Below are 14,984 nucleotides of genomic sequence, written 5' to 3' on the forward strand. Positions count from 1 at the left end.
AGAAAATAAATTAATAGCATATTTGAGAAATTCAATAACATTGGGCTGGATTTTCTATTTTATCGAGGGCCGAGTCGCCCTCGAAAACAGCCCATCCAGGAGCGTAAGGCACCCGCTCCTGAGGACCCGAAGAACCCGCCAGACCGGCCTCAGCTGGCCTGGGTGCGGCCGACCCCGTTGCTTCTTGGCTATTCCCCGGCTCAGAGCTGGGGAATTGGGGTCGAGTAGACGGCTGACCGGACCGCTGCGTGGTACAGGTGGGGCGTGCGAGCGCCAGATCTGTTGAGGTCCTCCCTCCCTGGTCGGAATTTGGAGCTTCCCGCCGACCAGGGACTTGCGAAATCGGCACCGGACACGGAAGTGCCATCGTGGCTCCGCCAGAGCCCACGCCCTCTCCCCGACCAGCCTCAGGGCGCACGGGGCGAGAAGCGCGCGCCTCAACGGTTGTGGTCGTCGAGGTCTTCGCCGAGGTCTTTACTTTCTTCCTCGGCTCGGTCGGTTCTCCTGAGAGTTCGGCCGCCCTCTTCTGGAAGCGGGCGTAAAGGACTTCGCTCTTGGTCACCATTTTTGCGATGTCTGCAAAGATGAACAAAATTAGAACATTAGAACAATAAGGAAATAAGTTGCTGTAACTATCCTTACCCTGAGGACGTGCCGAGCTCAAGCCCACGTTCACCAGGGCGTCCTCGCCAATGAGGCCGTTCAGCAAAATCCCGTCCCCAAGGCTGCGGATGGTATCGAAGATCTCCTGCTCACGCGGAGAAAGCTGGGGGAGCCTGTTGATGGATTTAAGTTGGGCCGGCCTCCACCTGGGGTCAAACCCCCAGGACCGTTCAGAACCCAGGAAGAAGAATTTCTCCTTCCAACCATGAATGGATGAGGGGGCACCATGAAAAAGTGGACGACCCACCCGGAGGGCGATGTAGAGCCACTCCCCATCTCCCGGGTTCGACTTAAAAATAAAAAGTCGCCGGAAGACGTTGACAGAGGTAGGAATCCCCTGTAGTAAACACAGTGATAGGAAACCCATCACTGTCCTCCAAGCGTTTGGAGTGAGTTGCGCCGGGACCAACTGGCATACCGCCAGCAACTCATTCACAAAGCTGTGAAGAGGAAATCGGAGGCCGGCCCAGAGTGACTCCGAGTGCACTCCGATCCGGCCTACCGGAGGATCGGTTACCCGATCCCTTTGCCTGGCGGGTTCCAAATGGAACCCGTGAAGAGGGAAAAACCACTCTTCGGTCATCTCGACCTCCAGGACACTCATGGTGGATACTACTTCGCTAGGCAAAGAACCCATTACAAGAGAGGGAAATCAAAAAGAAGGGGGACCTGGGAAAGATGTCGGAGAAAAGGGACTTCGGTCTGAGGAAGACTGGGAGAATAGGAAGCTGGAAGCAGAAGGCAATAGAAAGAGGACAGGGGGCCGGGGGAGAGTTTATATAGACCTCCCCAACGGCCCGGATCAGCGAAGAAAGCGCTGCGTCCTGGTTAGATGATAACACGTGTCGGCCTAAAAGACAAAACGACGCATTTAATTAGGGCTAGCGCTTCGAATGTCGAAGCGCCCCATCGGATCGTGCGGAAAGGCATCCGCAATCGAAGATCGTGCGGCCCCATCATGAGCCCACGACGCGAGGACGCTTCGCAAAAGGTGTCCCAATAATGAGGTTCTTCGGGAAAGAAGAGACGTCGCCTATTAAAGGCACCTCAAAGCGTTCGATAACTCAAAACGCACAGTAAATCAAAATTTTCGGAATTCGTGATGACCCAATTAAAGCTACTTCCCGCGCTCCAGCTGATAGCCAACTGGAGCTCGGAAGTCGGGGGGTAGTGTTAGGGGAAAAACCCTAAGTCATATATCCACAGAGGCGCTCGGCCGAAGAGCGCCGACCGGAAAGCCGCTCGGCCGAAGAGCGCCGACCGGAAAGCCGCTCGGCCGAAGAGCGCCGACCGGAAAGCCGCTCGGCCGAAGAGCGCCGACCGGAAAGCTGCTCGGCCGAGGAGCGCCGACCGGAAAGCCGCTCGGCCGAAGAGCGCCGACCGGAAAGCTGCTCGGCCAAAGGATGCCGACCAGGAAGGCGCTCGACTAGAGGGCGTCGACCAGAGCGCGCGCCAAGAGGTGCCCCACCCAAAGCTGCTCGGTTAGAAAGTGCCGACCAAAGACAGCGCCAAGGCGCTCTGCTAGAAGGTGCTCGCCTAAAGGGCGCCGACCAGGAGTACTTGAAGCAACCCCGCCACAGGGCGCCCCATTGGGCGACCAGCTCGGCTCGGCACTCTTGCCGAGCCGATGCCTTAACCAAATGTTCAACCTCCGCCTAAAGTCCAAGGGACTGACAACTCCTATGGCTTGCGACCTGCCACTATCTCCAAGCCATCAAGGCATAAGATCTTCGCAGGTATTCGGCACGACCTGCCATTAATGCACGAGACTCTCTCAAGTCTCCGATGCACTCAGTCATTTAATGAACACGGTCCAAGACGATCTCCGGATCACTGAACCATCAGAGCGCATGGCTCTACCTGACCGCCGGTTCATTCGGTAATAAATGCACTTACCATCCACAGACCCCAGGCCCGCTACGGCCGGCGGTTCAACCACTCCAACAGGTCCGATCGACCGTGACAACTCCCTGATTCCGGTCTGATTCGGCCCTGTTCTCCACTATGCCATAAATGGGCCAAATCGTGCCCAATTATCACAGACAGGGACAAATCCCCCGGTTACCTCCCAGGTAACGTAATCCCCTCCTATAAAAGGGAAGCTGGGAGAACCAAGGGGGGGGAACAAACAAAAAACGGAAACAGATCCCCGGGACTGAACCCGCCGGGAAGCATAGACACAATTGAGGACATCATCCTCTTCGTCTTCTTTATCCTATCCAAATATTCTTGCTGTCTTCTCCATATACTCTCTTCCCTGCTCTCTCCACATACTTGCCCCCTCTGACTTAGGCATCGGAGGGCCGGCGCCGGGGAGCCCGGCCACCGGTTTTCCTTGCAGGACTTGCACACCCCCCCGCAGCGGAGGACGCAGCCGGCCGGCGCACCGCCGTCCGCCCCCTGTAGCAGCGGAGCTCCTCCTTCCCCGGCTTCGCGGCGGCCCCCGGGTCCAATTTCCAGCAACACTATTGAATTCATGAAGTGAGCCCAAATTTTGAGGAAGAAATTATAGATAAGATATAGGCTAAGATTAGCATGGAGTTAGAAGGATATGGGTTGAAAAGATCAACCGTTTGTAGAAAATTCAGTTCAATTTTGTTAAATTTTTTTTAACAAATTCTAATTGTAATTTTAATTATCTATTATAATAAATCTATCGGATCTGCTCAACTCTTAGGCGATTGAGGCAGTAATCTAAAGCCTCGGCTCCCAAAATACATTTATTATCGTGAGTTCCAAGACGAGCGTCCAAATGCATTGAGCCCTCCAAATGTATTTATGTTGGAACGTATCTCTTATCTAAAGAAATTTATTATCTTTCTTCTTATTTATGCATTGGAGCCCCCAAATGCATTTATGTTGAAACGTTTGAGATCATTTTAGGCCTCCAAATACAAAACCTATCCCACCCTAAGGATAAGCAGGAAAAATTAGGTAGTTATCCCCCACTTAACTCCCATTCGCCTAAATAAGAAAATGGCCGTTAATTCTAAACTCAGAACTTCTGAAATAAGCCCTGAGCTCTTCTTCAAAACGCGTACCTCAACAGTAAATATTGCCACATAAATATCCTGCTACGAAACCTCCAAGTTATTACACAATAAACTAAAACTAAGTTTTCCAAACGTATAACGCTCATATCACCTTCACCCTCGTTATGTACATATATACCCCATCCACCCACCCGGAAAAGCAAAGCAAAGCAAAGCCATCCTAATCCCACCATGGCTAAGTTGGACGTCGCCGTCGCCATTGCCGTCCTCCTCGTCTCCTCGTCAGCCTCCCTCGGCCTCGATGTCCAAACCGCCCCTGCACGATTCGGCTACAACCCCGACATGGGGAGCGTGGCGCAGGGGCCGATAACCGAAGCCCTCCACCTCGTCGCCGAGGAGACCAATGACATCCTGGCCGTGGAGGTGGAGAACAGGGCTCTCCGGTGCCTGGAGAAGCTGGGCCAGGACGGTGACGGAGAGAAGTGCGTCAAGGAGGTGAGCGAGCTACTGGTGTTCGGCGACCGGACGAGCCGGGCGCTGAGCTTTCCGTGCTGCCGCAATATTTTGGCCATGGACATGCAGGACAGCAGGTGCTGGGAGTTCCTCTTCGGCGGGCAGAGCGAGGTCCAGATAGCCGTGCCCGGCCTCGTCGCCACCTGTGCCCAAGCGGTGTTCGCGGCACTTGCGTCGGCGCCGGCGCCGGCGCCGGGGCGCCGGGCTTAGAAGACCTGGTTTTTTAAGGTGGAAAAAACTCGAATAAAGTGAGATTTGAAGCGTGTGACTTTTGCTGGTTGGATCATCATATCCAACACTTTTGCAGACAATATATATATATTATTATGTGTGATAGTCTAGATTCTTCTTGTTTTTTGTTTTTTTTTTTTGCTAAAGCTAGATTCTTCTTGTTAGTAACTATATTTTTTCTGAGTAACGTCTTGTTGCTAGATACAAAGATATGCTCATGTACGTGGGTCAAAAATAAAATAAAAATAAAAATAAAAATTTATTAAGGTCGTTTCAAAACATTAAAGGTGTAATATATTTATTGCTCATCTATGTTATAGCTTATCTATCAATTCATATTTTTAATAAATATTGTAAAAAATTGAGAATGCAAACAAATATATATATGTGCTTTGATCCAAAATTGATCCAATAATTCTTATAAGAAAAGAGACGTACGTAAATATAGAAAATTTTTTTTTGAAATGACAATATAGAAAGCATTCTCAAACTAGCAAAGTTTCAAATGAAACTTTAATAAATTTTTATAATTTTTAAATTATTATTATCATCGTCACCGTCATATGAATACTTTGAAAGAAGAGTATTTTGAAAATACTGCATTATTACTTTATTTCCATATATTATCATGTATTTTAAGGTGTGCAATTTACAATTGTCAATCCGAAAAGCTGTACAAACCATAATCGCCAACATTTTTGTTTTCGATTTCCAAACTACTCATCCAAATTGAAGGAATAAAACTGCTGATAATCTAGAAGTTATATCCTCTTCTGTTAGGAGTTTGTCCAAAATCCGAATTTGAAATCTGTTGGACAAAGATTATCTAGAGATTGTTACTACCATTCGCCATTTCATTTCCCTCCTGGATTCCCTATTGAATGTGGCACTCAAAGATTGGTGCAATGCATAAATGGTAGGTTAATTTCAGATTATTTACCGGGATATGGGTTGCATCTTTTGTGAAAAAAAAAGATTTTACATCCCTTCGCACGAATCCACTGTTGAATCATGTAATTACTGTTTTGAGATATGTGCAGATAGATGAATGAAGGAGTTCAAAGTGCTTTGAGATCTATGTAGGATGTGATCCAATAGTTAATGTCACAAAAGAAGATTAATTATTCTGTTGCATGAAAGATACAACCTGAACCCTATTCTTTGAGTTCTATTGATGCTTACAGGATTCAAACAAAATGCTTCTCTTCAGGGTAGTGTACTAGACATTTGGCCTGAACCTAATTTTTTATTTTTTGGAGAAACAAAATTATATTATTCTAATAAACACAACCAAGATGATCAGCTCAAACTAGTTACAGCAATCTAGTGGGCCGGTCCCGAATCTAACAACAAGTACCCACAAAGCTAAGCTAATTAGCGACATTTTCCTCTCCAAATGCACCTGAAGAGGCAAATCACCAAGGTAGCTAATTTTAGGCCATGCTTTGCATGATTTGAAGCCTGAAACAGAACAAGTTAAATCCTGCACCATACCACGCCAATCACAATTGCTTGTTTTTGTGGGCCTCTAATTAAAAATGAAACATCAATTGCCACTGAAAATTAAGCATGTTCACGTATCAAAGTAGTTAGATGCTATAGGATAGTCTTGGATTCTTGATTTATTTTAGATTTAGATAAGAACTTTTATATTCTTTTTTTTTCTCAAATTTTAGTTTATGTTCCTGTTTTGGACAAAGTTGGTTTTTATGTTTCTTTTAGAAACTTTGGATTTGATTTAATAAAGGACTCTATAGTTGTTGGTTCTGATTTGCTATTGATGGTCTTTACAAATTTTTCTTGGATCATTTATTTGAGCAATCTTTCTTTAACTACTCAAAAAGGAGTTAACTGATTTCAAACTTTTTACAACATTGAGCCATCTTAATTAACTGTGTAAAGAAAATTTAACTGTATTCCGAGATGATTTAACTGTATACCATGCTACATTAAGTATGTTCCAAACTTACTTAACTATATGCCAAGCTAGATTAAGTGTTCAAACATTGATTAACTGCATGCCAAGCTTACTTAAATGTGTGTCATGCAATATTACCTATGTACCAAGCTTATTAACCTAATTGCAATGGTGAGTTAACTATGCTCGAAGCTATATGAACTGAGTTTCAAACTTACTTAACTAATTGCAATGGTGACAAATCTACTTTACCTATCAATATCATAAAGATCAGATTATTTGTCACTCACTCATTAGTTTTATTTTTATTTATTTATTTATTCATTTATTTATTATTTTATTTTATTAAAATATATTTATTTATTATCTTATTTATGTATTTATTTTTTTCTTTCTTTTTTTTCTTTTTTTCTTTTCTTTTCTTTTTTCTTTCCTTTTCTTCTTTTTTTCTTTTTCTTTTTTTTTTCTTCTCTTCTTCCCTTCTTCTCCTTTCTTCTTTCTTCTTCTTTCTTCTCCTCCCGCGAGGCCGGCAGTGCCAGAAGCGGGTCGGGCTGTGGTGGCCACAGGAGGAGGCCGGGCGGCAGCCGGCCGCAGTTGCAGCAGGCTAGCAGCGAAGTCTTCTCCTCCTACGAGGCTGGCGTTACTGGAAAGAGGCCGGGCCACGGCAGATGTGGGAGGGGGTCGGGCCATGGCCGGCGGCAGCCACGGGATGCGGGAGGGTGCCCCCTTCTCCCTCTTCTTCGTCACCGTCCCACCGTGGGGGCGGAGGCATCTCTGGCAGCGCGGAAGGGGGCGGAGTCCTGGCAGCAGTGGGAGGGGGCCAGGCTGCAGTCGATGGCCGCCAGCCACGGCCTCCCTTCTTCTCCTTTCTTCTCCTCCCGCGAGGCCGGCGCCCCGGAAGGAGGCCGGGCCGTGGCGGCCACGGGAGAGGGCGCGGGAGGGGGCCATGCCGTGGCCGGCGGCCAAGGTGCCCGATGATGCACCCCTCAGCCTCACTATTGAAGAGGTCGCTATTCGTGGAAGTGAGGAAGAGTGAATTTATGAGGGGTATTTTTGTCTCATGATGGAATATCGAAATATAGTTGGACCAATTGTTAAACAACCAGTCAACAGGGATTAAAAGTTAGAGTCCGGTCAAAAAATGGATCGGCCATTAGTTTCCCCCATAATAAAAGCCAATTTTATGGTGGACCTGGTCTGGCCTCCCCAGCTGCTTTGGCCACTCAGCATGTGCCTAGCACGTGAGACAGAGGAGGAGCACTTCTGATGGGGTCCGGCAAGAAATGGGAGATTCGAGGGTGCATCACACTCCACCAATGCATAGATTCAGCTTATAAAAACCTCCTCTCTTCCCTGTAACAATCTCACCCCCAAATTCCAATCGACCGCTAGAAAATAGCGCCGGGTTCTTCTGATTTCCATTAGGAATTCCTAGCAACTCATCATCGATTTATCATCGGAGTTGAGGTATTGATCTCTAACTCTTCTTCTCGTTTGCTTTTCCGACCCCAAGACCACCATTGATAGCCTAACTAGAGTCGCTAGCCACCGAATTTATAGAGCACAACCTTCCCCTATTTTTCTTTTCTTTTCTTTTCTTGCATGCTGCCGCCAACCACTAGTTGTGACTCCTCGTTGTTCGGGTCATCGCCATTGCCATTGCTGCTATTATCGGAGGTCACCGTCATGGGGGTAGGCGGCCCTAGAACCCTTCTTCCTCTCTTTTGAGAGGGAACCCCAAGTCTCTCTCTCTCTCTCCCTCTGTCTTATTTTCTCTCTTGCCTTCTCTCTCTTGCTCTCTCCTCTCTTTCTCTCTTTGCCCCTCTTTCCCTCTCTACTTTCTCTCTCTAGATGCCTTAATGGGCCCCAAGAAAGGACCCAACACCTTGTAGACCAATTGATCTTTGGAGGGGTCTTGGGCCAACATTGTGCGACTTGGAGCTCTAAACCAATATTGCATAACCAGAGATCTCGGATCGGTGTTATAGGACCCTAAAGGAGGGCCCGGGTCACCATTATACGGCCCTAGGCAAGGGTTTGAGCTGACCTTGTTATGATCGTCTACTATATATTGTCGGTGATAAACGCCTTAAGTAGGAAAGCTGAAAGGTAAGAACCTGACAATTGTTACTGAATTACTCGAGCATTTTAAAGTTGTTGGAGAGTTGTGCAATAATCTATTTTGGATAAAACGCGTTCATGACATTGAGCGAGTCTTCGACGGGCCTACGTCATTGTAGGAAAGTTTCCCCATATATGAAAGAACATTAAGAAGGAAAAGCTTTTAGAACTGGTCAAAACAAATGCATATAATTTATTATGAATCATTTTAGTCATATTTCATACAGCCATCTTATGGAAGGAAAAAAAAGAATAAAAGGGCTTGGTAAAAACTTTGCAATATACACTTAAGTCCTCCTCAATAAACCAATCCAACAAAAAGGAAAGAAGGTAATAACACGCTAGTTACCGAACGCAGAGATGTACTAAGAACTAGAACTTGTTCACAAACCTACACGTCCTCCTGATCTCACCCTGATCTCCAGTGAGAACCTCGATGGATCCCATCTTCACCATGGCCGCTGCAAAATTAGCAGCCCAAGCCCGAGGCCTCTCGGCATTGGCTGCGACCAGCCTCGCCGTCAGCGCGCTGGTTTGCAAGGTCTGGTCCGACGTCAGCAGCCCTCTGCCCTTCCGCAAGTTCTTGTAGTACTGATTGTCCAACCGCTTCGGCGTCACGACGTCCAGGTTGACCGTCGGATCGCTTCCAGCCGGCGAGCATTTAGACTTCAAGAAGGCGTTAAATCTGCGGTCCATCGTGGGATCCCGCGGGCCGGTGGCGTTGACACGATCGGCGAACGACGAGCAGTGGGAGACGCCGAACGAGTGGGCTCCCGAGAGCGTGACCATTTCATCAAGAGTGAGTCCTTTTCGAGCGAAGCTCTCCTCGAGCTGAACAGCGTTGAATACGGGAGGGGGGAGGTTGTTGGAAAGGACTTCGGATTCGAGGGAGACTCTTCCGTCGCGCCGGCCTGCCGGAACGGCGTATTTGATGCCGCCAGCAAAGTAAGCGGCGTCGCGGGCAGCGAAGGAGAGGATATCGGCACAGGAGACTGTGGATGGACAGACGGACTCGATTCTTGACTTGGCTTCATCGATCACCTCAAACCCTCGTAGGCTCGGGTTATTCGCCGGGGATTCCTTCTCGGAAGGATTGCCAGGGGTGGAGTCGAGAAGGACCGAAGCATCGCAGCCCTGGATGAAGCATAACGAGAGAATTAGCGATTATTGCACGGGCGGTGGCAGTTGGGAACATAGAAGCCGGAGGAAGGAGTTAGAGGATACATATAGCATGGAACTTACCCTAACAAAACAGTCATGGAAGTGCATCCTGACGAGCCCGGCGCCGATGGCCAGATTACGGACCATGGCCTGGCGCACGGTCTGTCTCACAATGGCTTCCGCTGAGCGGCATTTGTGGTTATAATAGCCGACTTTTAGGGAAGCCAACGATACTTGGAACGTGGCCTGGATGGCCATGATGAAGAGAAAGCATGAGGTGCAGGTGGGCATCTGAAATCCAGCTCTTCTCATCTTGTGCGCTAGCTTTGTGTAGTAGATGAAAGAGAGGGGGAGAGAAAGCAGTTGATGGAGAAGAGCAGCTATGATACCTTCGTATTTATAGGTGTTTGGCAAATAAAGGGGATGGATGGTGTGAGGTAAGTTTACCAAGTAAACTGGAGAAGGACGAAGTCTAGAGAATGAGCAGCACGGCTTCGGGAGCTTGACCGGTTCTCTCCAGTGGTTCGATCATATTTAGGACATTTGGAAAGGCCGACCAGGGGTACAGCCGTACCTAAGTGACAGCCTTTCAAGTTGTAATATAATAAAAGCCAAGAAAAGCCAGTTCTATGGTGGACCTGGTCTGGCCTTAGCCAGCTTGGGCGCTCAGCATGTGCCTAGCACGTGAGATAGAGCAAGAATACTTTTGATGGTAGCCATCTTTCTATCTGAGTTCGGCGAGAAATAGGAGATTAGAGGGTGCATCATACTTCGACAATAACTAAATTCAGCTTATAAAAACAACCTCTCTTCCCTGTAACGATCTCACCCCCAAACTCCGATCGACCGCCAGAAAATAGCATCGGATTTCACTGATTTCTATTAGGAATTTCTAGCAAATCATCGTCGATTTATCATCGGAGTTGAGGTATTGATCTCTAATTTCTAGCTATTGCCGGAGATCGCCACCGTGGGGATGGGCGGCCCTAGAACCCATCTTCTTTCACTCTTTTGAGAGGGAACCCCAACTCTTCTCTCTCTCTCTCTCTCTCTCTCTCTCTCTCTCTCTCTCTCTCTCTCTTATTTTCTCTCCTGCCTTCTCTCTCTTGCTCCTATCTTCCTCTCTCTGTCACTCTTTCTCTCTCTCTCTACTTTCTCACTTTCTCTCTCTAGATGCTTTAACAGGCCAAGACCTTGTAACCTTGTGAATCTATTGATCCTTGGAGTGGTTTTGGGCCAACATTGTACGACTAGAAGCTCCAGGCCTGTATTGCATAACCAGAGATCTCATATCAACATTTTGTAACCCTAAGAGGGAGCCCGAGTCAGCATTATACTGCCCTAGGAGAGGGTTTGAGCTGACCTTGTTATAATCATCTACTAATTCTATAAGCGAGTAAGATTATTTTGGTGATGATATATGGCTTTCTAAGTGAGTATGCCTGAGTAAAAAGGTGTTGAGTAAAACACTTTGCTCTCAACTTTGTTATATTTAAGTCTAAGATTAGTAAAGATAAGAATTTCTATACACAATCACTTATATAGAACATATGTGTTGATTTTGGATTTTGCATCATTTGCCACATGATTGTTGATTGATCTCTAATATGAGTATATATAAATATATATTTCTTTATGGAATAAATCTATCAAATATCAATGATTTTAGTTGCTTGGAATATATTTTTGATTGTTTGTATAGGATACCACTCTAGAGTTCATGCGGCCATATCATATGTTTGACTTAAGTGACGGGGCGTGACACACTGCAACAAAAATGCATTTTTCCAGCACTTTTTAAAGCTTATACTGATTCTTATAAGTGTCGGTAATTTTTCTGCCAACGCTTTTTAAAGCGTTGGACATGTGAGAGTGGAAAAAAAATTTGCTGACGCTTTTAAAAAGCATCACTAAGGGATCAATTGCTAGCGATGCTTAAAAACATCGCTAAAATCGAAGCTCAGCTTTTTATAATGACGCTTTAAAGCATCGTTAAGATTATTTTTTAAAAAAAATTATTTTTTTTAAATGTATACCCATTTTCTACTGGATAGTTCTGCAAAGAAATTATCTGCTTTGCAACGATCAAGCAATATAAGTACCTGCTAATAATAACAAGAAAATTTGAAGAATTGAACACATAAATTGTAGAATAAACAAGAAGAAGGCAAAGCACGAAGTGAAGCATGTGATAATTTATAAGAATAGATCCATACATTAATTTCCAGCACTGCCAAATTACAATAGCAGTCAGAGAAAGGAGAAAAAAATTATAACTATTTTTTGCATGAATTTATACATAAAAAAAACACTGCGATGTTTAACACTCGGACATGTAGCTTCTAAGCACTCTATAAAGAGGGAGGGATTGTTTAACAAAATAGAGAGAGAGAGAGAGAAAGGAGGATTAACGAAGTACTCAGACAGCTTCCTTCTTTGTATCATAACCGACGATGACCGAATGCAGGAAGGAAGGCAGCAGGCTTCAGAGCGGTGACCACAGTGTGGGCACCTCTGACAGCTTTCTCCCATCGGCGTCGTAGTAAATAATGCTGGAGAAATCTAGCAGCTATAGGTCCTATGCATCGATTCCCCATGGCTTCCTGCCAACACGATCAAAAAAAGCACACCCAAGAAAGAAAGAAAAAAAGGAGAAGAAACCCTTGGAGTCGATGATAGAGCGGGAGTCCTGGACAGTGGAGCGGCCGATGGAGTTGAACCACTCCTCCTTCTCCTTCTCCGAGTCGGCGATGAAGTTGAAACCCTCGGCAGGAGTGTTGGACGATGGAGCGGCCGATAGAGTTGAAACCCTCGGCGCCCTTCATGGTGAAACAGGAAGCCACGGGGATCACCCTCTGTGGGACCGACATTCGGGTCACCCTCTCTGATGACGGAGGCGACGGTGTTGGGGCCCGACTGTCAGAGAAGAGACTCCGCGCATAGCCGCGGAGGGGAGGGGAGGGGGTTAGGGATTTATTTGGGCATTGGTGGGAGAGGAGTTTGGGATTTATTTGGGGGGTGGGGAAGGCTCTGGAAGGGAGGAGGAAAGACTCCGACGACACTTTCTAAAGCGTCGTCGCACTTCACGCCATTTTATTTATTCGGAAAAGTTCAGGAGCAAAGGGCCTCCGACGACGCTTTTAGAAAGGGTCGTGTCATTTCGCCTTTGGCCTTTAACGAAGTTTATAAGCATTGTCGGATACCAAAATTTTCTCACGACGCTCATCAGCGTCGTTTAATCCAAATTCCTTCCGCCGCTACTATGAAGCGTCGGCAAATTTTAGTGCAGTGACCAAATTGCCGATGCTTCTTTCTTGCGTCGGCAGAGAAGGGTCGGCGAAGCCCCATTTTGCTGTAGTGACAGCAATTGGTCCTGCATGCATTATCTTCGTCCATAGCAAGTGGGAGAAGGTGGATACGAGACCAAGTCATTTGCATTACATTGTTTCCGTACCGTCTAAACTTAAAGAAAAAAGAAAAAAAAGATAGGGCGGAGTTATCATTAATGAGTAGAATAAAACATCGATCTGAATTCCGCGTCGAGTGTTTAGAATACTCTCTTTTTTTTAGTTGACTTCTCTTTAGTATATAGATGGTTTGTTTTTCTTAGCGAGCACGAAGGTGGTTTCTTGGAGCCGACCTCGTGTCTTGACATTTAATTTGATTGCGTACAAGAGGACTATATGTGATGGAAGGTTCGACGATCGTGCGATGAGCATAGAATATAATAGCTTTCTCACTCGCAATTAACTTCAAATGATGATGCCATGAGGGGAGTTAACATCAATGTGAATGCCCGAAGTTTGAACAAGCAAGCAACGCGTGCAGCGGTGGTTGGAAAAAAAAATAAAAAATGTTGTGGGCTAAGCATATCCTCCTCGAGAAAGATTCAGCGATGATGATCAGTTGAATATGAAAAGAGAGGCAGAGGGGTGATGGAAACCCTCTGCTCTGCAATATCTGTTGGATAGTGGGGGACTGCAGTACCTTTTAGGTTGTACATGTGTACCGAAAGACGAACAGAAATGCTGACTGAGTTGCCGTCTATGCTACCCAATACTTTGGAGAGATTCTTTAGACACATCAGGAGGAGCTGCTCCTCCATCACTTTATCATTTTCTTACTCTTCATACTGCTAGTTGTACGTACGTTAAAGTAGTTTGAACAGTCATTTGTACCAAAAATAAAAAATAAAAAATGCTGGCAGAGAAAGGGATGGAAATATATGTATAAGATAATTGTTATTGGTCTGTGAAAGAAAATTAGCATGAAATGTGATACTACTTGCTACCAAGTCATCTATACCAACTAGTTCATCAATTTAATATATATTAATGGTCTCGTAACCTGCTACTGACTTTAAGACTTGCCGTACTTGTTTTAATTAATTTACGTGTCATACGAACAAGACCACCACAACTAGGAAGAGGTAGCAGTTTACATAATCACTAGTAGAAACTGCAATGCATAAGAGCTGTTTTTGGGATCAATGGATTGGTTAATGTGATGTTAAAGCTCAAATTATAGAGATCATGAATTTGAATACCGGAACAAGTTTTTGCCATTACTTGTTTTTGAACTTGATATCTCTCTAGAAAAAGGTGGCACCAAGCTCTCGGTTCTTATTTGCCATCTTGACTCGTTTTTCTTCTAGCGGAGAGATGGATCTCATCCAACATTTTTTTGTGCTGTTCATGAGATGTAATGAGCACCTCTCACAGAGTTTTAACCTAATCTATTTTTCTTTCGGTATGCATCTTGATAGGGGGCGGAATGGATCGTCCTTCCAGCCAAGTAGACCTTGGCGCCGACTAGGCGGGACCTTGGTCCCGCTAAGAGCCAGTCCGATTTCGGACCTCGCCGAAGGCCAAGCCGACCTCGGCCAGATCTCTCCACTGCTACGACCTGCAGCAACCTCCTCTAGAGCCTACAACGACGACCAACCCCGGCTCAAGCTCGGAGCGCCCTATGCGATGATGCGCCCCGGCCAAGTTCGGGGTGCCTTATGCGACGACGCGCCCCGGCCCGAGCTCGGGCGCTCTGCTGAGCAGACCTCAAAGTCAAAGAGACTAGGCCGATCTCAGAACCCGCCGAGCCGACCTTACTAAATATTTGTCGTGGTCCCCCATGTCGGCACGACCTCAGCACCCTGCTAAGCGAGCAAGGCCGACCTTGGCCCCCGCCAAAGGCCGAGCTAATCTCACCCAGTATGCACGCGGTTATGCCCTGCAGCAACCTCACCGCACCATGTTTCGTTTAATGGCCATGCCAAGACACGTCGACAGAGGACTATGTCTTGATGCACCAGCCATGTCTACTGATAAGGGCCATACCCTGCAACGCATGCCAGCGCCATATCGCGCGCATAGATAGCTCAAACTGTG

At 46.4% G+C, this 14,984-nt stretch overlaps 1 protein-coding gene across 1 annotated transcript; it reads right to left on the reverse strand.

The window, feature by feature from the left end:
* Window positions 1-7,329: 7,329 nt before the first annotated feature.
* LOC103709852 (peroxidase 5-like) lies at window positions 7,330-10,575 on the reverse strand. Its single transcript, XM_017843475.5, has 2 exons — window positions 9,682-10,575; window positions 7,330-9,573 (listed from the first exon to the last, which is right to left on the reverse strand). Exons 1-2 carry the CDS (start codon window positions 9,910-9,912, stop codon window positions 8,812-8,814), a joined length of 993 nt encoding a protein of 330 aa, XP_017698964.1. The 5' UTR covers window positions 9,913-10,575; the 3' UTR covers window positions 7,330-8,811.
* Window positions 10,576-14,984: the final 4,409 nt, after the last annotated feature.

This window comes from Phoenix dactylifera, chromosome 1 (assembly GCF_051530095.1).
Source record: "Phoenix dactylifera cultivar Ajwa chromosome 1, Ajwa_hap1_PhDact_Kaust_v1.1, whole genome shotgun sequence".
Classification (NCBI taxonomy): Eukaryota; Viridiplantae; Streptophyta; class Magnoliopsida; order Arecales; family Arecaceae; genus Phoenix; species Phoenix dactylifera.

Coding starts and splice junctions, on each gene's coding strand:
- LOC103709852 (XM_017843475.5), bottom strand. CDS start 9,912: ATGAGAAGAGCTGGATTTCAGATGCCCACCTGCACCTCATGCTTTCTC. Junction 9,574..9,681: donor TCCATGACTGTTTTGTTAGG/GTAAGTTCCATG, acceptor TGCTTCATCCAG/GGCTGCGATGCTTCGGTCCT.